At 55.3% G+C, this 18,697-nt stretch overlaps 3 protein-coding genes and 1 long non-coding RNA gene across 8 annotated transcripts; 2 read left to right on the plus strand and 2 right to left on the minus strand.

Moving 5' to 3' along the window:
• Nucleotides 1–4,146: 4,146 nt before the first annotated feature.
• Nucleotides 4,147–7,072, minus strand: LOC147650148 (tyrosine-protein phosphatase non-receptor type substrate 1-like). 4 transcript variants are annotated; one of them, XM_086853354.1, is made up of 5 exons: nucleotides 6,982–7,072; nucleotides 5,712–6,071; nucleotides 5,387–5,588; nucleotides 4,962–5,001; nucleotides 4,147–4,650 (listed from the first exon to the last, which is right to left on the minus strand). In XM_086853354.1, exons 1-5 carry the CDS (start codon nucleotides 7,043–7,045, stop codon nucleotides 4,522–4,524), a joined length of 795 nt encoding a protein of 264 aa, XP_086709480.1. In that variant the 5' UTR covers nucleotides 7,046–7,072; the 3' UTR covers nucleotides 4,147–4,521. The 4 variants fall into 4 exon arrangements, with proteins under 4 accessions (XP_086709480.1, XP_086709481.1, XP_086709482.1 ...); XM_086853355.1 differs by having other exon boundaries at nucleotides 4,147–4,647; nucleotides 6,982–7,057; XM_086853356.1 differs by lacking the exon at nucleotides 5,387–5,588 and having other exon boundaries at nucleotides 6,982–7,048.
• A 92-nt stretch (nucleotides 7,073–7,164) lies between these two features.
• LOC111943935 (tyrosine-protein phosphatase non-receptor type substrate 1-like) lies at nucleotides 7,165–9,856 on the plus strand. Of its 2 annotated transcripts, none has more exons than XM_086853350.1 (5): nucleotides 7,165–7,777; nucleotides 7,892–8,459; nucleotides 8,670–8,981; nucleotides 9,132–9,476; nucleotides 9,630–9,856. In XM_086853350.1, exons 2-5 carry the CDS (start codon nucleotides 8,159–8,161, stop codon nucleotides 9,734–9,736), a joined length of 1,065 nt encoding a protein of 354 aa, XP_086709476.1. In that variant the 5' UTR covers nucleotides 7,165–7,777; nucleotides 7,892–8,158; the 3' UTR covers nucleotides 9,737–9,856. The 2 variants fall into 2 exon arrangements, with proteins under 2 accessions (XP_086709476.1, XP_086709475.1); XM_086853349.1 differs by having other exon boundaries at nucleotides 7,195–7,777; nucleotides 8,103–8,459.
• LOC147650149 (uncharacterized) lies at nucleotides 9,399–10,578 on the minus strand. Its single transcript, XR_015277115.1, has 3 exons — nucleotides 10,512–10,578; nucleotides 9,610–9,831; nucleotides 9,399–9,487 (listed from the first exon to the last, which is right to left on the minus strand). It is a non-coding gene; the product is annotated as an uncharacterized LOC147650149 (long non-coding RNA).
• Nucleotides 10,579–10,594: 16 nt separating this feature from the next.
• Nucleotides 10,595–18,625, plus strand: NSFL1C (NSFL1 cofactor). The gene is made up of 9 exons (XM_023939732.2): nucleotides 10,595–10,810; nucleotides 11,523–11,620; nucleotides 12,199–12,273; nucleotides 13,407–13,572; nucleotides 13,898–13,990; nucleotides 14,645–14,754; nucleotides 15,171–15,308; nucleotides 15,782–15,946; nucleotides 16,858–18,625. Exons 1-9 carry the CDS (start codon nucleotides 10,709–10,711, stop codon nucleotides 17,018–17,020), a joined length of 1,110 nt encoding a protein of 369 aa, XP_023795500.1. The 5' UTR covers nucleotides 10,595–10,708; the 3' UTR covers nucleotides 17,021–18,625.
• Nucleotides 18,626–18,697: the final 72 nt, after the last annotated feature.

Genomic DNA, 18,697 nt, shown 5'->3' on the forward strand with positions numbered 1-18,697 from the left:
CAAAGGATGTGCGTGACACTTCTCAATTTCACTGCCTACCGCCCTCTCCTTGCAACTGAAGAGATGAGGAATGATCATAGGGAAGCCCCCCCATCCACTTCACACCCCTTCAGCTCCAGGGATTTAATGAAAATTATTCCGGGTTGGCCAGAGTAATAAGTGCAATAGCACAACCTCCTACTAGATACCAGAGAATCCACAGGGAAAAGCAGCATCCTCCAAACACCTTCAGTTTTCTCAACTGAAAGCCCTGGTCTGCAGCCTGGGGGTCTCAGTTTGCTTTGTGGGCATGGCTGGGCAGTGCCTGGGATTTCTTCTCCTCCCTGAACATCCCGAGTGTCCTGGTGCCATGGGGTGGCTGCCCCATACCCCAGCTGTCACTGAGGCTGTGCCTGGGGGGCTGGAGATACCTGCACTGTGCTGGCCAGAGCCCTCACTCTATCAGGAGGGGATGAGGCTGGCAGTGAGGCTGTGGCACAGAAACAGTTCCTATGACAACCCCAAATCCCAGACCTGTTTGTCCCCTTTGGTGAAAATCCACAACAACCGTGAAAGCAGGGAATAAGATTCAATAGTAAGACGTGAAATAAATCAGAACCAGTGTAAAGCATGTCACCCTTTTACTCTGGCTTCATTCCTTCCCAAGGAAAAGCCTGAGAAACAGGGAGCTGCAAAGGGGGGAGCTAACAGATTTGGAATTGGAGGGAGCAGGTTCCAACTGTGCAGCATCCCAGGACTTCTCCCTCCCGTTGTCTCTTCTGGAAGGAACCCAGCCCAGACCAGCCAGCAGGCACAAAGAAGACCCATGAGACATTTTTGGAGGACAATCAAAGTGTCTCTGAGACCCTCTCACTCCCTCCAACCCCCTCAAAACACCCAGCTGCTCCTCCAGCTTCTCCTGCTGCTTCCTGCTGGCATGCTGGCACAATGTCCCCGTGGCACTGCCTGGTCCCTTTGGTATCAAGGGGTCCCCAAACCATCACTGGATGTCTGTGGCATCGTGGGGGCCCTATGGGGTCCCTGTGGCATCGGATGCTTTTAGACCTGTGGCTATTTGGGTGATGCTGATGTGCAAAGGGACTGGTCTGTGTCTCTCTGGGGATGGACTTGTGGCCACCACGGGCTCACAGGGATGGGGACAGAGCAGGGGCACAAGGGTGTCTTGGACAGAGAGCCACATACCAGGCCCTTGGCTGGAGCTACTGCCGAGTCAGACACTGGAGACTAGTTGGAGACACAATATCCCCTGGGCATCCACCCCTGTGACAGACACTGCCACTGTGGAGTGCCTCTGCTGCTCATTGCTGAGCAGGAGCATCCCAGGACAGGGCACAAAGCATATATCCCTCTCTCTCCCTTTCTCCTTGCCCAGCCCTGGCACCAACACAGCTCAGCATTGTCCCACTCCCTGTGAGTGCAGCCAGCTCTCTCCTGTCCCCCAGGACACAAAGGAGACACCTGCATCCCCCCATTTCAGCCAGCCCGTGCACTGAGACCATGCTCTTCCTTGGTGTTAATTAAATCACTGCTCCCCTCCCCTCGCTGTGGGATCAGCCCCTTCCATCACTGCTCTCCAGGCCAATCGCTCTCGGTTACTCTGTGCTTTCTGTTGTGGGCTGATGCTCCCCCTTGGCTCCTGGCACAGCACACACTTCCCACTCTGACCCCCTGGCACAGCATGGAACAGCACACCATGGCAGGCTGTGGCACACACCATGGCTCACACCACAGCACACACCACAGCTCACACCACAGCACACACCACAGCTCACAGCATGGCACACACCACAGCTCACACCACAGCTCACAGCATGGCACACACCACAGCTCACACCACAGCTCATACCACAGCTCATACCATGGCACACACCACAGCTCACACCACAACACACACCACAGCTCACACCACAGCACACACCATGGCTCATACCATGGCTCACACCACAGCTCACACTGTGGCACACACCACAGCTCACACCACAGCTCACACTGTGGCTCACACCATGGCATATACCACTCTCCACCAAGCCCTGCCAGCCCTCTCGCCTTGGCACCTCCAGGAGATGTTTCCCAGCTCCCAGCATCAGGAGTGGATCAGATGCCAGAGCAGCCTCTGAGCATCCCCTGGCTGCCCAGAAATCTATCACAGTGCAGCCCAGATCAGCCTCCCCAGCCCTTTTCCTTGGCCTTGCTGTCACATGAGGTCCTGGCAGCAGACTCACACACCATGCTGAGGAAGAGCTGAGGTGAACCTGGCATGGCACCACCCCAGAGTGTCCATGCACAGGGACACAGCTCAAAACCTGCTTGGAGCCAGCGTGTCCTCTCCCCCCAGGACACCAACACTCTCTCAGTACCCACCCAGGCACTATCTCTGCTCTGCACTGAAGCCCCCAGCTGTGGCAGGAGGAGCCTGGTGGGTGCCAGCCTCAACCCCAGCACTGCCCTGTGCATCCCCCCAGCCATGGCAGCTCCGACCTCCCACACACAGCCACCGGCAGGGTCGCTTAGTGGGATGTGACAACCAGCAGCACCAGGAAAACAGCACAGATGAACAGTGAATCCATGACCCCAGCACTGCCTGGTGCTGCCCCCCAAGCAAGGCTCTGCCCCTGAGCGAGGTTCTGCTCCCCAGCACGCTCTTACCTTGTGTCCGTGCCCAGGCGCTTGTTTGTGCTTTCACTGCCAGCACACCCCAGGCTGGTGGCTTAAAGGATTTTCCTTTAATAACCACCAAATCCCTCCCCTGGCCAGTAAGCTGCAGACCTGGGCCCTTTCCTAGGTGTAGAGCATTCTGCCAGTGCTCTGCTCACCCCCTGCTTTGCATATGCTTATATCAAACTGGATTTCCCCCCTCTTGATTCACGCCAGTGCTTAAAAAGCTCTAAATCCCCTTGAATTTCATTTCCTCTGGTCCTCGAGGTCTATCCTGGTTTTGGTCTCACCCACATATTTTACATACTCGTGTTCACAGACTTGATGTGAGATTTCTGCCAGTTTTGGTGCTGTCCCTGCACAGTGCCCAGGCAACCCAAGTCCTGCTCAGAGCAGCCACTGCCTCAGCTGGGAAATGATCCATGGCATGGTCACGGCTCCACCTGGGAAACGATGCTGGGAGAGGTTTCATCCCAATGCCCCAACCCCACAACCCTCCACTGAGGAGCTAGGCTGAGAGCAGACCCCTGACCTGGCAAACTCATCATCACCACCATGCCTACAGGGCTCTGAGTGTCCCCAAGCTGTCCCTGAGAAATGACTGACCCCAAACTGTCCCCGCTTCACATCCTCAGAGCAAGGGATTCTTATTCAGTCATGAAAACAAGTTTCTGTAGTGGCTTTTCTCCCCACTGTGGCAATTCTGCCCCCTCAAGGATCTCCCTGCCCTCCCCACTCCCCTTGGTCACATTGTCTTGTTTCACTTCCCTTTTCTCATTTCACACAAAAAAGTAGATAAAGCTGAAAACTGGTGACTGTATCAGCTTTCAAGGTCACAGGCAGTGGTGCTGGCAGCAGGTTCCTCTGCCTGGAAAGCCTGTTTTGGCCTCAGTTCCTCCTGCCAAGGGGGCTGCTGGGGCCACACGTGGTGGGAGCTCAGCAGCCATGGCTGGGGAGATGGTGGCTGGGAGGTAAGTGGTGACTGGGTGTTCCTGGGGGCTGCAGCAGTGCCCAGTGCGGAGTGTGATCCGCGGCTTCTTGCCACTGCCAGCTCTGCCTGCTGGCTTCCTGCCACTGGCCCACTTCCCTTGCACTTCCCTTGCACCAAACACACGGGCACGAAGCAGGGAATGTGCAGGAGCAGATGTGCAGGAGCAGATGTGCACAGACTGGCTGGGACTGGAGCTGAAGATGTGCACAGACCAGGGGAAGGGGCAGAAGGGCCAGCTGGTACCAGCTGCCCTGGAATTAACAGCATCATGAGCCCCTTGAGGAGGACAGGGAGAAGTGGGCGAGGGCTGGGCCTCAGCCTGAAGCAGCAGCACCAGGGGCCATTCCTGAGAGCTTCCTGCTGCCTTGCCAGGAGATGCAGGTTTCATGGGGCTGGGCAGGTTCCCTGCCTGGGGCAGGTGGGAGTGGCTGCTGACCAGAACTCTGCAGCACTGGCATTATTGCCCTTGCTCTGAGCACAGCAGAAGACATGGACAGAAGGCTGTTTGCTGGCTTTAATGAGGGTGGTGAAAAGATAACACAAATTATGGACCTGTGGGCTGGGAATGGGCCAGTGGAGGCCCATGCTGGTGGACACAAGTGTGTGTGAGGTCCTCTTGGTGTCATCAGCGCCAAACAGCTTGCACAAGGTAGAGGTGCTTGGCCTCGTGGTCTGCTCCTGCTGTTGAGATGGCTTCCAGGTCCTGGGAGAGCTCCCCCTGAGAGAGGCGAGCATGGTGAGCGAGATCGGGGTGTGCTGAGCTGAGATCAGGGTGCACCATGCAAACAGCTCCACTTCTTCTTTATTGTGCCCTGCAGAAACGTCCCTTCTTCCACCCTGACAGGGGCTGGCCGCGCAGGCAGCGGTGCCGTGCGTCACTTGGCAGCTGCCCTGAGGCTGGCATACTTGGTGGGGGCTGTGCCCGGGCTCCTGCCGCGCCGCGGGGCCGGGGGCAGGGGCTGCAGGTCGGCGTAGTGGATGTCGTTCTCTTCCTTGCTGCTCTGCTGCAAAAGATTTGTGCATTCCCACACAAATGGGGAATGCTGCCCCAAGGAAAATCTTGCCAAAATAACACTAAACCCGAATGTTGAGAGTTGGAAGTGACCCGCAAGGATCACCGAGACCAACTCATGGCCCTGCACTGGACAACCCCAAGAAGCTCAAGCCAGGCTGGTGATGCCACAGCTGCAGAGGTGGCCCTGTGCTATGGTGCTCATGCAGGCAGCTGCTGCCCACCCAATGTCCCCCCTGGCCCCAGAGTCTTGCAGGGCTCCTGCAGGCATGGGATGTGCTTCCCCACACAGCTCACTCTTACCTGGCTGGGCAGGTGGGAGCTCTCTGCATCCAGGACTTCACTGTAAGGGGAAGGATAAGGATGGCCATCAGAACTAAAGGAAGCTGGATCCTTTCCCCACCCAGCACAGCCCTCAATTCCCCTCCCGAATTTCAGCAGGATGCCCCTGTTGAAGGCAGAGAATAGGAACAAAGGGCTGTCTACACATCTGGGCTGGGCTCAGACACACGGTGAGGGGCTGCAGGGAGCTCCCTGGCACTGGGTGCTCCCCACCATGAAGCTTCTGTGAAATGCAGAAAGAACCAACAGAACAGTGCACTTGTGAGTAAAGGACCTTTTCTGGGGCAAGTTACTGCTCCAGACAAGAAAGGAAGCCAGGATAAAGCAGGTGGATAAGACAGTTTGCTCATTTAAGGGTGCAGAAGGAAGAGGTGCTGAGTACAAACCTGGGGGTGCTGGGGCTCCCTGCACAGCACTGCAGAGGGACAGACAAGAAGCTTCCCATGGCCACTGTCCTGGCCGGGCACAGGCTGCCCACCCCGCCTTGGCGCTTCCTCCTGTACATGCAAAGGACGATGAAGAGGCCGAGGAGAAGGAGGAAGCAGAGCACTACAGCTGCAGCCACCATTCCAGGAACCAGGGCTGTCTCTGTGGAGACAGGCAGAGCAGGAGAGGGTGGTGGGTGTGGGGCAGAGCAGGACCTGGCTGTGGGCAGGGTGGGGGCTATGGGATGGGATCCCTGGGAGCAGTGTCCTGCTGGGCTGCACTCACCATACATGGACACCTCTGTGCCGCTGCCATGCTGAAACACCTCATCCTCACCAGTCCTCCCCTTGACAAACTTCACACAGTAGTAGGTGCCAACATCATTGGGCTGAAAGTTCCTGATGTTGATGGTGAAGTCTGTGTTGGACTCAACCACTGCTCTTGTCACACGGGAGGAGGGATCCTTCCTTTTCTGATCATAGATGGTCTTGTTCCCACTGCCCCAGCCCTTCAGCCACTTCACAGGACCCGGTCCAGCGATTCCAGACGTGGTGCAGTTCAGGGTGAGCGTCTCCCCTGCTGTCACCATCACCTTGTCCTGGGGCTGCTGCAGACTGAAGCCCTGACCCGCCTGGGCACCCACACCTGAGCACAGAGACAGGAGGGTTCAGGGATGAGCCATGGGACGAGGCAAGGGCTGCCTCACAGGCAGAGAAGCCCCAGTATACCCCAGTTTGTAGCTGAGGCATATCCTGGGATGTGGCAGAGACCACGTGCAGGCACTGGGAGGGAGGAAACCCTTCAAAAACCGGTTCAAAATGAACAAGGGGAAAATCTGCCCAGTGGTGGAGTCACCACTGCTGGAGGGAATTAAATGACATGTAGATGTGGCACTTGGGGACATGATTTAGTGGTGGCCTTGGCAATGCTGGGTTAATGGCTGGAGACGAGAATCTCAGAGGGATTTTGCGACCCAAACAGTTCTGTGATTTTATGATTTGATAAATCTGCATCCTGTTCTGTCATTTGCAGGAGGAGTTGCAGCTGCCTGGAGACCAGAGAGGTGCAGAGGGAGCCAAGGGGAACTCCTGTCAGGAAAAACTCCCGAGTGCTGTTAAACATTAACACCCTGGCTTTGTTCCATACCAGCCAGGAACACTGGGGATTTGCGAGGAATTGGGGTTCACAGCCAGGAGCCAGCCAGGAGCCACTGTTCTAGGCAAGGATGTGCTGCCCTATAGCCCAGCGAAGGTCCCCGACCCCTCCCTGTCCCAAAATCCCTCCTGCTGCCCAAAAGCCCTCCAGTCCCCAAACCTCTCTTGCCCAAAGTCCCCGACACGTATTGCAGCGGCTTGGCAGGGTTCCACTCGGCTCTGCCCATCTGCGGGGCTGGGGATGCTCTGCACCCCCGAGGAAGGTTTGGCACCAAAAGGTGTTGGGGAAGGACCATCCTCCGCCCCGCCCGGTGTTTGTCTTTGCCACCCACTCGCGTTTATGTGGCAGACGGGGCAGGGGAGCTCCGAGAGGCCCCGGAGGGGATCCGCTTCCAACTCACCCAAGGGCTGCCGCTGGACGGGGCTTCGCTGCCGGGACAGGAGCGGAGCTGCTGCCGCGGCCATGGGTTCTGCCCAAACTTTGGGAAGGAAATGGGGAAGCAAGCGGCACAGGAAATGGAGCCGAGCGGGTGGTTAACGCTTTGGTGTCTGCCCGGGGCAGGCGGGGTCCCGGCAGTGCCACCGGGCATCGCCCTGCCGGGACCCCGCCACCGGGGCCAGCTGGCACCCAGAGGCTGCTCTGGGCTCGGGACAGGGAGCGGCTTTGCGTCCTCCCCGGCCCGGGGAGGGGCAGCAGCACCGGGGCTTCGGGATGTGGGATGCTCAGTATATCCCAGGCACTGCTCTGCAGCATCCCGCAGCCCGATGCTGCTGGCAGGGGCACCCCGGAGTGCTGAGCCACAGGCTGGCCATGTGTGGGGGACCCTGCCGCATCCCGGGTCCCTCTTGCTGGCTGCTCGGTGCCTGTGCCCATGGCCCTGGCTGTGGCACACATCTGAGGGGACAGTGGGGTGGACATTGCAGCCTTGTGACAGGAGATGATGTGGGTTTTGAGAAACAAAGGGGATTTGATTGCATGGAGGAACTGGGCTGGTTGTGGCCCTTTTCCTTCCGCTTTGCGGGGTGAGAGCCCAGCACCCCGCTAAGCTAAGCCCAGTCCAGCTGAGTCCAACAGAGCTGAATGCAGCTGAGCAAAGCCCAGCCATCAGGGAGCAGAACGTGGAATATCCATGGCTCCAGTGACACAGGAACTGCCTCTCATGTGCCTGATGCTGCTCCTTCTCTGCAGAGACCTGGGTAAGTGGGGCCTGCACAGCCCCATCACATTTCCCATGCACGCTATCCCCATGCTGCAGGCCTGGCAGTCCTTCCCTGTGCCCATGGGATCTCCTCTTTCTGCCTCCCTTCCAGCTTACTTTTGTCTCCAGATGAAATTCAGTTTACTCCAGCAAGAATCTGAGCTCTCCTCATCCTGCAGTCCCCAGGAGCCTGGGGGACAAGGGACAGGAATATCTCTCTGTCCCCTGCTCCAGGCTCAGGGCTGGGGTCTGATGATGCCTCGTGCTGTGCCCCAGCCCTGGGGCCCCTTGTCAATTCCAAATCTTCCTGTTGTTGTGCCCAGGTGTGGGTGCCCAGGAGGATCAGGGCTTCAGTCTGCAGCAGCCCCAGGACAAGGTGATGGTGACAGCGGGGGAGACGCTCACCCTGAACTGCACCACGTCTGGAATCGCTGGACCGGGTCCTGTGAAGTGGCTGAAGGGCTGGGGCAGTGGGAGCAAGACCATCTATGACCAGAAAGGGTTCTCCTTACCCAGTGTGACAAGAGCAGTGGTTGAGACCAACACAGACTTCACCATCCACATCAGGAACGTTCAGCCTGAGGACATGGGCACCTACTACTGTGTGAAGTATGTCAAGACAGACACTGGTGTGGATGAGGTGTCTCAGCGTGGCAGGGGCACTGAGGTGTCTGTGCAAGGTGAGTGGGGCTCCCAGAGCAGCTCCTGATGGGAACCAGCCCAGTGGGCTCTGCTCAGGTAGAGCAGGGATGGGGAAGGGGCTCAGGGCTGGTGCAGGAGAGAATCCCATGGGCCGTCCCCATGCCCTTGTAGAAGACTCTGCTCCTGGCAGGCCCAGGGCTGGGCAGGGGGCAGAGCGTGGTCTGATGGCCCCGTGCTTCTCCCCACAGCCAAACCCAGCCCCCCGCTCGTGTCTGGGCCCAGGCAGAGAGCGAGGCCAGGGCAGTCGGTGCCTTTTGTCTGCACGACTGGAGGGTTCTTTCCCGAAAAGATTGGGGTGAAATGGTTCAAGAACAAGGACCCCATGGTGGCTCAGATGCCCCAGGTCACCGAATGGAGGATGAAAACCTACAACATGTCCAGCACAGTGATGGTGACCCTGCAGAAGGATGATGTCCGCTCGCAGCTCACCTGTGAGGTGCAGCACTCCACGGTGCCGGAGCCGCTGCGAGGGAGGTTCCAGCTCAGCAGTGTCCTGCGAGGTGAGGGCTGGGGGACTCGCACTGGGGTGTCCTGCTCCCGTGGGGCTGGGGTCCCTGGGAGGAGGACAGGGGCCCCTGGGGCTGGGACGGGGCTCCCTGTGGGCAGCAGAGCCGGGGACACCAAACACCAAGCTCTGTCTCTCTTCCCAGTTCCCCCCAGCGTGGAAGTGCGCACTGAGCCGAGCTCCGTTGAGGTGAACAGCACCGTGGTCTTCACCTGCCTCGTGAAGGAGTTTTACCCAGCAAAGGTGTCCGTTTCCTGGCTGGAGAATGGGATGGAGATAAAGGCAGAGAACGTCTCCCGGCCATCTGAGCTCCCCCAGGGCTTGTTTGAGCTGAGAAGCCAGGTGGAGGTGCAAGCCATGGAGGAGAAAAACGGGTCCACGATCACCTGCATGGTGGTGCACGATGCCCAGGCCCCTGCCAACTACTCAGCCGTCCTGTGGATCTCCAACACGGCCCAGGGACTGAGCAAGGAGTCTCAGATGATTAAGGGTGCGTCAGAGCTGCTGGGATGGGGTGCCTGCTAGGGCAGCTGTGTGGTGTCACCCCCTGAGGGAGCTTGCAGTGCCAGAAAAGGCTCCCTGCAGGGGGTTGGGATGCCTCTCCCCAAGCCCTGGTCACTCACATCCTCTGTCCCCGTTCCAGGTGTAAATTTTGTGTCCAGCCTCCTCCTCCTCTGGCTTGGTATCCTGCTGGAGAAGGGGCTCCTTGGTGGGCTCCTCTTCTTCCTCTTCAAGCGCATGAAGAGATAAGCACTGGAGATGTTGCCCTATCCTGCTCCACCTCAGTCCCTGGCTCCTTGAGCCAGGTCTCAGGGCTTGGCCACTGCCAGTGGTGACATATGAACCTGGAAATAAACGAGCCACGATGCACAGGCTGCTGTGGGCTGCTCCGCGCTGCCAGTCCTGCCTGTGGCCTCACACCCGGAGGATTGGCACTGCCCATGCCTGGGACTCAGTGCTGCACACCAGGGCTCGGTGTTGCCCGTTCCAGGGCTCGGTGCTGCCCGTTCCAGGGCTCAGTACCCAGTGCTACAGAGTGCTCGGTGCGCGGTACCCTGTGCTCGGTGCTCACTGCCTGGTGCTCGCTGCCCAGTACTTGGTGCTGCCCATCCCGGTGCCCAATACCTGGTGCCCGGTGCCCCATGCTCGGTACTCGGTGCCTGGTTCCCGGTGCCTGGGGCTCAATACCTGGTGCCCAATACCTGGTGCTTGGTGGCCGATACCCAGTACCCGATACCCGGTATCCGGTACCTGATACCCTGTGCCCGGTGCCCGGTACCCGGTGCTCGGTGCCCAATACCCAGTACCCGATACCCGGTGCTCGGTGCCCAATACCCGATACCCGGTGCCCCGATACCCGATGCCCGGTGCCCGATACCCGGTGCCCGGTGCCCGGTGCCCGATACCCGGTGCCCGATACCCGATGCCCGGTGCCCGGTGCCCGGTGCCCGATACCCGGTGCCCGATACCCGATGCCCGGTGCCCGGTGCCCGGTGCCCGATACCCGGTGCCCGGTGCCCGGTGCCCGGTGCCCGGTGCCCGGTGCCCGTGCTCACTCCGGGGCCGGGCGCGGTCAGTGCCACCTCCCGGCCGGCAGGGGTCGCTGTGTGCGGGGCGGGCTCCGCGCGTCGCCCCGGGTGTTTCCGGCCGGGCGCGTTTGGCGGCGCACGCGGGGGCGGTGCGGGGCGGCCCGGCGGGGTTTGGGCGCTGCACCGCGGCAAGATGGCGGACAGGGAGGAGGCGCTGAGGGAGTTCGTGGCCGTGACCGGCGCCGAGGAGGAGCGAGCGCGGTTCTTCCTCGAGTCCGCCGGCTGGGACCTCCAGGTACCTTTGCCACTGCCCTCCCTGGCCCGGTGCGGAGATGGGCGGGGCCGCGGCTCAGGAGGCCGTGGCGCTGGCGGGGGGCAGCGCTGGGCCGGAGGTCGCTGTCCTGCAGGCTCAGGCCTCGCCCCCGTCCGTCTCCGGACTCAGCCCTTGCAGTGAGGCCCTGGGCTGGCTGAGACTGAGGCCCCTCCTGGTTCTGTCGTTCACTTTCTAGCGCGAGGTGAGGGACGGTGCGTCTGGGGTTTGCCGGGGTTGTGTAGGTTTTCCTGGCATGCTGGCGAGGTTGTCAGTGCTGTGCTGTTGGCTCTGTCAGCAAACAAACCGAGAGGGAGTCAGCCACCATTCCGACCTGCTGCTGTCCCTGCTTCTCCTCAAACTGGCTGTGGTAAATTCTGAGTCTGCTCATTGACGACACAAAAGCTGCTATTTCAGAGCAGTCATTTCGGCACAACTCCTATACAAGTGCTGCTGAAGGAGGGCCCTGACATTCCCTGACAGGGAGGGCGACATCCCCGCTGCAGTGAGTGTCCTGCCATGACACAGCCAAATAGCACAACCTGCTGAGGCCTCGTCTTTGCCAGGGCCTGCAGCAGGGGAAATGACATGAAGTGTCTTTAGTGTGACATGCCTTAGGAGGTCCAGGTGACAGATTCTTCAGCTGTGTTCTTTGTGTGTATTTTTCCTGAGCAGCTTTGGTGGTTTTCTTTTCCAGATTGCACTCGCCAGTTTCTATGAGGACGGGGGTGATGAGGACATCCTGACCCTTCCCCAGCCCACACCCAGCTCCATATCCAGAGGCACTGGAGCCAGGTGAGGAGGGAGCTTCAGCTCCATGCTGGAAAGCAGACAAAACACACGTTCTCTAAAGCACTGATTGTGTTGATTTTCAGGAGAAGTAGCTCTGTGTTTAGGTTTGCTTCACCTTGTGTGGCTCTGTAGAAATTGTGAAAACCCAAGTGTTTGTACATCGCGAGCATGGCTGTTATTGCACAACTAAGCCAGAGATCAGTTAGGAAAACTTGCCTCATGGCTCAGGAAAAGCTTGATTTATCTTTTGACATTAAAAACAGTCTGGTGGTGACCTTTTGTTTAAGCAGATCATATCTCTGCAGGAAGAATATTTTCTCATTTTACGTGACACCTTAGCTGATCAGGCCGAGCATTTCACACAACAAAAAAGTGAATTTTACCATATCAAATCCCTTAGAAGTAAAGGAATGCTGTCCAGTTCCAAAGAGGAGTTGCTGCCTTTGTCATGAAGGAGAAGTGCTCTCGGGTCAGGTGTTGGTGAACAGAGCTCACCTTGCAGAAGGAGCCTGTTGCAGTGTGGAATGTTCCAGCTGGGAATGGGCCTCGAGGCTGAGATCCTTCTTGCTGGATTTTTGCAGTGACCATCGAGTAACCTCGTTCAGAGACCTTGTGCATGCGCAGGAGGAGGATGATGAAGAGGAGGAGGGACAGCGGTAAGTTTGCAGCTGAAGGCTCAAACGCTGGGTGTTTATCCCTTTCCTTTTGGGAGGACTTGTTGCTTGCGTACAGCTTCTTTGAGAAAACAGGTTTATATGGATATGAAGTTCCTGTAATGAAACATTTGAGGTTTGACAGGGCAGGTTTGTCAGTGCAAAGCCTGTGCACAAGCATGTGCTCAGCTGTGTAAGCACCGGCTCTCAGCACTGAGAGCAAGCCTAAAGTGGGATGTGGAAGCCCTGGCTTAAGAATAGAAAACAGCCCAGATCCTCATTTGTGTCCACAGGGAATGGAAATGTGGGAATTATGCAAGGATTGGTTTTCGTACTGCCTGGGGTTTTGGGGGTTTATTTTGGTTGGTGTTTTGGTTTTGGCTTTTTATTTTTTTTTTTAAGCATTGCTTAGGGGTAAAGTAATGGAGTGTGGAGTCAGGAATAAAAAGGTAGGGCCCCTTTCCAGGGGGAATGTGGAGTATTAGTAGGACAGTCTCCTGCAATGTCAGCTCTAAGTAGTTAAATACCCTTAAGGTTGACAGGCAAGGTAAATGGAATGGAACTGATGTATCTGAAGGGGTGGCTCAGCCTGGATGGGCTGTGGTCTGCAGGCAGCTGGGAGCTCACTCTGCGTGTTACAAGCCATCTGGAAGCTAATAAACCCAATCTTCCAGAAGTGCTTAATTGCACTTCACTGACTCTGCATCCATTGCTTCCAGTTGAGATCCGTCCTTTGTGTGGCATGAACGTGTGCCTTCCCTCAGAATTCCAGCTGCATGTTGCTCTGACAGGTCAGAGACTTGCTGGAAGCCTTGCTCAGCTGGGTAATCGAGCTGGTACTGGTGTTTAAAACTGGGCTTGTCCCTCTGGGCTGTTCCTCTTCCCAGGTCTGAGCATTGTTATTTATTGCTATTGATCCATGGGTAATTTACAGTAATTGACATAAAAAGAAAGCCTTTGCAGCACAGGAGCTTGCACATGGCTGCAGTGGGAGACACACTGGTGGTAGCCAGTGTTTGTAGATCCAGGGGGTTTCACTGAGCTGCACAAGCACAAACAAGTGAGCCCTGATCCAACCCACTGGCTCCTGCAGAGGCAGCGGGCAGGGCTGACCAGGAGTTGGTGCTTTCTGTTAGGTTTTATGCTGGTGGCTCAGAGAGAAGTGGCCAGCAGATCGTGGGTCCTCCGAGGAAGAAGAGTCCCAACGAGCTGGTGGAGGATCTGTTCAAGGGAGCCAAGGAACACGGCGCGGTGGCGGTCGATCGGATGGCCAAAAGTGGTGGTGAGACGAGCAAGCCAAAGGTGAGGAGGGAAGAGTTCTTACTTCTGTTTCCCATTTCACTTAAGGTTCCACCATGCCAGCTGTTTGGTACTGAGGAGTCCTGGAATTATCTCAGCAGCTAAGGCTGGGCTCCTCTCTTAGTGCAGCTCCATTTTGTGTCACAGTGGCAAAAAAGCCGCTCTGTTGTGCCACACTTATTAACTTGCTGAAGCTGTCACTGCCTGCAGGGCAGGAGATGTTGTTGATGCCATGAAGCCCCTGTTCACCCACAGGGTGGTGGGGACAGGGAAGCAGCTCTTTGGGTCCGTGTGGTTCTGTAACCCTGTGCTTGCCTCTCTCTCACAGCCCTTTGCAGGGGGAGGGTATCGCCTTGGGGCTACGCCAGAGGAGGAGTCAGCTTATGTGGCAGGAGAGAGGAGACAGAACTCTTCTCAGGATGTGAGTATCTCTGCTGGGGTTTGTAGCTGTCACTCCAGGGATTTCTCTGCTCCAGCTACAGAGCTTGCCAGCCCCGAGAGTTACAAAGCTTGATAGAAATTCACAAGGACAGAAATAAGGAAAATCCTGCTTCCTGTGGGATTTACAAGTAGAAAATAATAGATGATTAGGTCTTGGGTAAGTAGTTCCCTGGTGATCTTTTAATTAAGAATTTGAGCCTTTCTTAGAAGTGCAGATTGGGAAAAATAGTGTGCAAAGAGCATTGGGAAATCAACTCTTTTTTATCCATTATTATATGTATCCAATATATATCCATAGATGGGAGCTGATAGCATCAGTTCAAGATTCCCTTGTGCTTGGTTTGTGACCAGACAAGGTCATGGCTGTGGTGGGAGCCTGGTTTCAGCTCCTGGCCCAGCACATTCCTGGCCCTTCAGGCATATTTATCTGAAAGGGGACCATGGTGCCACCTTCTAGGAATTGACCATTACATAAAAGCCAGTGCTTTGTATTTTTCCCTTAACTCAGAGAAACCTGCTGGAATGTTTCTGCACCTTGAAGCTCCTCTGCTATGTGGAACTTTTCATTTTGCTTCAGTGTTTGTTGTCACCAAGTTGCTCAGTGAGGCTGATTGTTCTTTTGGGGCTGCTGCAGGTGCACGTTGTACTGAAGCTCTGGAAGAGTGGATTTAGTCTGGACAGTGGAGAGCTGAGGAGCTACCAGGATCCGTCCAATGCCCAGTTCCTCGATGATATCCGCAGAGGGTACGTAGTGAGAGGGGAGAAAAGGGACAGCTGTTTTCTGAAGCATGAGTGTCTGTGGAATCCAGGCTTCTGAATCCATGACACATTTCACCTGACCTTTCCTGCAAGAAGTTAGTTACTCTTAATATGGAACATTTGGTTCAGGTAAACAGGGAGTGGGTTTGGTTTATGTAGGGCCTTGAGAGTTTGGAGTAAACAAACATGTTCATATTTGTGTTGAGAATTTCTGATGCATTGTGTCACTGCAGGTGAAGGCCAGGGAGAAGTAACCTTTAATTTGTGTCTGTCAGTTGTCTGCCCTGTCAGTTAAGCAAAGGCTGTCTGTGATTCCTGAAATTCCAGAGATCTTGGGCTTTTTGTCCATACGTTCCTGCCTTGCTGCTTCAGGCAGCTGCCTTAGAACACTCTCTTTGCAGGGAAGTCCCAGCTGAGCTGCGCAGGTTAGCACGGGGCGGACAGGTGAGCCTGGACATGGAAGATCACCGTGATGAGGAGTATGTGAAACCTAAAAGTGTCTTCAGAGCTTTTACTGGAGAAGGACAGAAGCTGGGAAGGTGAGATGGTGACAGTGGTTTACTACATGTAATGTGAGAGAGTCACTTGAGCTTTGCCAGGTGGAGCCTTCTGATTCATCCTTCTGAAAGAAAGTCACTGGGTGCCTGTGGGATGGGAGGTGTTTCTCTGAGGAAACAAGGCTCACTGACGTATACTGTGAGGTGGCCCAGCCTCCCCCTGCCAAGAGCCAGATTGCTGGTTTGGAACCTCCATGGTTGGAGCACTGTTTCCAAGTCACACTCTCCTCTTTACTTGTGGGTGTAAGGATCCATGGCACAAAGGGGATGGTAGAGTTGAACTTCTAGACAAGTTCCTGCTGCCTGGCTGACTCCAAAATTCCGACTTCCAGCTTGCTTGTGGAGGAGCCCTGGTAGTTGGGCCTGGCAGGCAGTGAGCTCGCTGCCTGATCTGGTACCCTGCATCCAGGTGAGTTTGGTTTCTAACAGCTCACCTTGCACCTCCCTGTTGGCAGCACCGCGCCCCAGGTGATGGGCACCAGCTCGCCAGCCCAGCAGGCAGAGAACGAAGCCAAAGCCAGTTCAGCCATCGTGATCAACGAGTCAGAGCCCATCACCAACATCCAGATCCGGCTCGCTGATGGCGGCCGCCTGGTCCAGAAGTTCAACCACAGTCACAGGTACGAGTGCCACAGGGAACACAGACAAGGCATAAATGGCCCTGCAAGACAGGGTGTTGGTGGAGCAAATGTTAAAATCCTGGATTAGCCTGCCAAAAGGAGTTCTGGGCATCATTCTATAGAAGTGAAAGGAAATAAAATTGTTGTGGTGTTTTTAAGACAGTTGCTAACGGTTGGGTAGGATTTGCTTTCCAAATTGGGATACAGTTACCCCATACCTGGGAGTGTGTTACCAGTAGAACTTACCTTGATGTTGCCTGTAAAAACCTGAATCTCTTCTAAAGGCTTTGGAAACTGGCAGATAATTAGGAACCTGGCTCAGTTACTCTGACTCAATTTGGATTTTCCTATGGGGCTGTTCCCTGTGCTGAATGGAGCACCAAGGGATGCTCTTGCCACAATTCTGTTCCTTTCAATGAGCATAGTTGGCTTAGATATGCCACTGCTTCATTTGAAATCTCTTGAAATCTTTCTCACTTTCTTGATCTCATGATTTATACTCATTCCTCCAGTTTCTATAAGGGTCAAGCTCAGGGCAGAAAGTTACAAAAACCTCTGCCCATGACTGGGTTCAGGAAATGAACCCTGTGTCACTGTGTGGCTGCTCACAGGAGCTGAAATCCTCTAGGTTCTGCTGTGTGTGAGAAGCTCAGAAAGTGTCAGTTTGTTAATTGTTTCTTGTGAAGGGTTTGGAGGTTTTCAGTTTCAGATAACCCCCCTGACAATGCAGACAGAGAACACTGAGCTGAGTCTGTAGCCCAGAAGGCAGCTGCTGCTATTTGACTAAACAGGAGCAGGATGAATCAGAATAGCCTGGTGTGGCCTGTGTTGAGAGCTGGAATACAATTGCACACTCTGGGCAGAGCAGTGCAGTAACAGCATCACCCTGTGTGTTTGATCCCTTTGGACAGGATCCGTGACATTCGGCTCTTCATAGTTGATGCTCGGCCAGCAATGGCTGCCACCAGTTTCATCCTCATGACCACCTTCCCCAATAAAGAGCTGACTGATGAGAACCAGACCCTGAAGGAAGCCAACCTGCTCAACGCTGTCATCGTTCAGCGGTTGACATAAAGGACCCCAGCTCTGGCCACACAACTGCGGCGCACGGGGTCATCTCCTCCCGCGCCGGCGCCGTGCCACGCAGGCCCACATCTGCTCGTAGCTCTGGGTTCTTAGGTCTTGGTTGGACTTTTTCTCTTTAGTTGCATTTCCCATGGGGTTTTTTTGTGATGATGATGATGATAATGGTGATGATGATGATCAGTGGACTTTAAAATAAATAAACGAAACAAATTCGTTTGGAAAGGAGCTGCAGCCTCTTGTGCCCCAGATTCCTCCAGGAGAGTTCAGTTACCTTGTGGATTGAGTTTCTGCACTTGGAAAGGGGAGGAAGGCAAGGGGGAAGGGAACTCCAGGGAGCAGTTTCTGACAATGGACTGCTCACCACAGTCCTTTCTGTTCCCTCCAAGGCCTGCTGTAAAGTATTCCCTTTTTTTTCCACACATTAAATATAAACTATCTGAGAATGAGTGAACTGATTGGCAGGATAACAGTTACACTCCTGTAAAAGCATTGTGGGAGAAGTCTTTGTGAAATAGCTCAGTGTGGGGAAAGCTCTGTCATGTGTGAAGTGCAAGGTTTAACACATCCCATGCTTTTCTGGAAAGAAATCCCTGACTTCCCTCAGTAGAACTCTTGGGGCATTCATTGCAGTCCCCACCTGCTCTGCCTTCACTTTTTCCGACAGGCCAGACTGGCTGCAGGTTTAAATTGCTGTATTGCATTTCTCCGAGAAGCCCTGCTGCTGACTTCTTTCCAAGAAGGCACAAAGCTGAACCAGCTTGAAGTGACTGGAAGTAAAAGGCAAGCTGAGTCTGTCTTACTGGAAAGCAAGTTCTGTCCTGAGAGGTGAATTACTGAGAGGGTTGCAACAGCTTGGGTGGAAAAACTCAGAGCTGTAGTACCCTTTGATGTATTATTTCCTCTTCTCTCCTGAGGACTAACATAGCTGAACTGGAATTGTCCAGTGTTGATCTGTTCTGTTTGTGTTTTGGGCTCAGGTCTCCGTCTCTTTCCCTCCTTTCAACAGAATCCTGTGGGTGAATTCCTTACACCCAGGCAGTAGTAGTGCTGGCATAGCTGCCATGGATTATTCTGCCACGGCACTTTGCACTGCCCCTCAGCTGCTTCTGTCTTTGTTCAGGGCTTCCAAGCAGAGCCCAGAGCTGTGCTGAGTCGTGGGCTGCAGCCCCGGCTCCCTGGGAGCGGGATCCTTGGGAAAGGCTGCGCTGCTGCCCTGCCGAGGGCTGGAACGCTCCCTCCCCATCCTGCCTTAGGCACACCTGAGCCCCGCGGCCGCTGTGCCGTCACTCCGCCCCACTCAGAGTTGGGAACTTCCAGGTCCTCCCCTTGGTGCGAGCAGAGGGAGCTCGGGAGCAGCCTGGGGAGGGCTGGCAGGTTGGGCAGGTTCAGCGTGAGGAACTCGCTTGGCTGCCTGTAGAACACAAACCAGCAGGAGCAGAGAGCAGCCCTCAGCAAGGACATTTTTACAGCAGTTTCTCAACTGAGAGCTGAATTAACTCACATTTTTCATTACTAAATGGACATAGAGTGTGCGTAACAACCAATTTGTAAATTATTGTGAAAATTGTCATTAAAAGCCCGCAAACAGGAAAACAGAGTTTGACCCTTTGTAATAACAGCTGCCATCTGCTCTCAGATTTTGGATCGTGTTCATTGAGGGTGTCT

This window comes from Cyanistes caeruleus, chromosome 16 (genome assembly GCF_971803275.1).
Source record: "Cyanistes caeruleus chromosome 16, bCyaCae1.hap1.1, whole genome shotgun sequence".
NCBI classification, from domain to species: Eukaryota; Metazoa; Chordata; class Aves; order Passeriformes; family Paridae; genus Cyanistes; species Cyanistes caeruleus.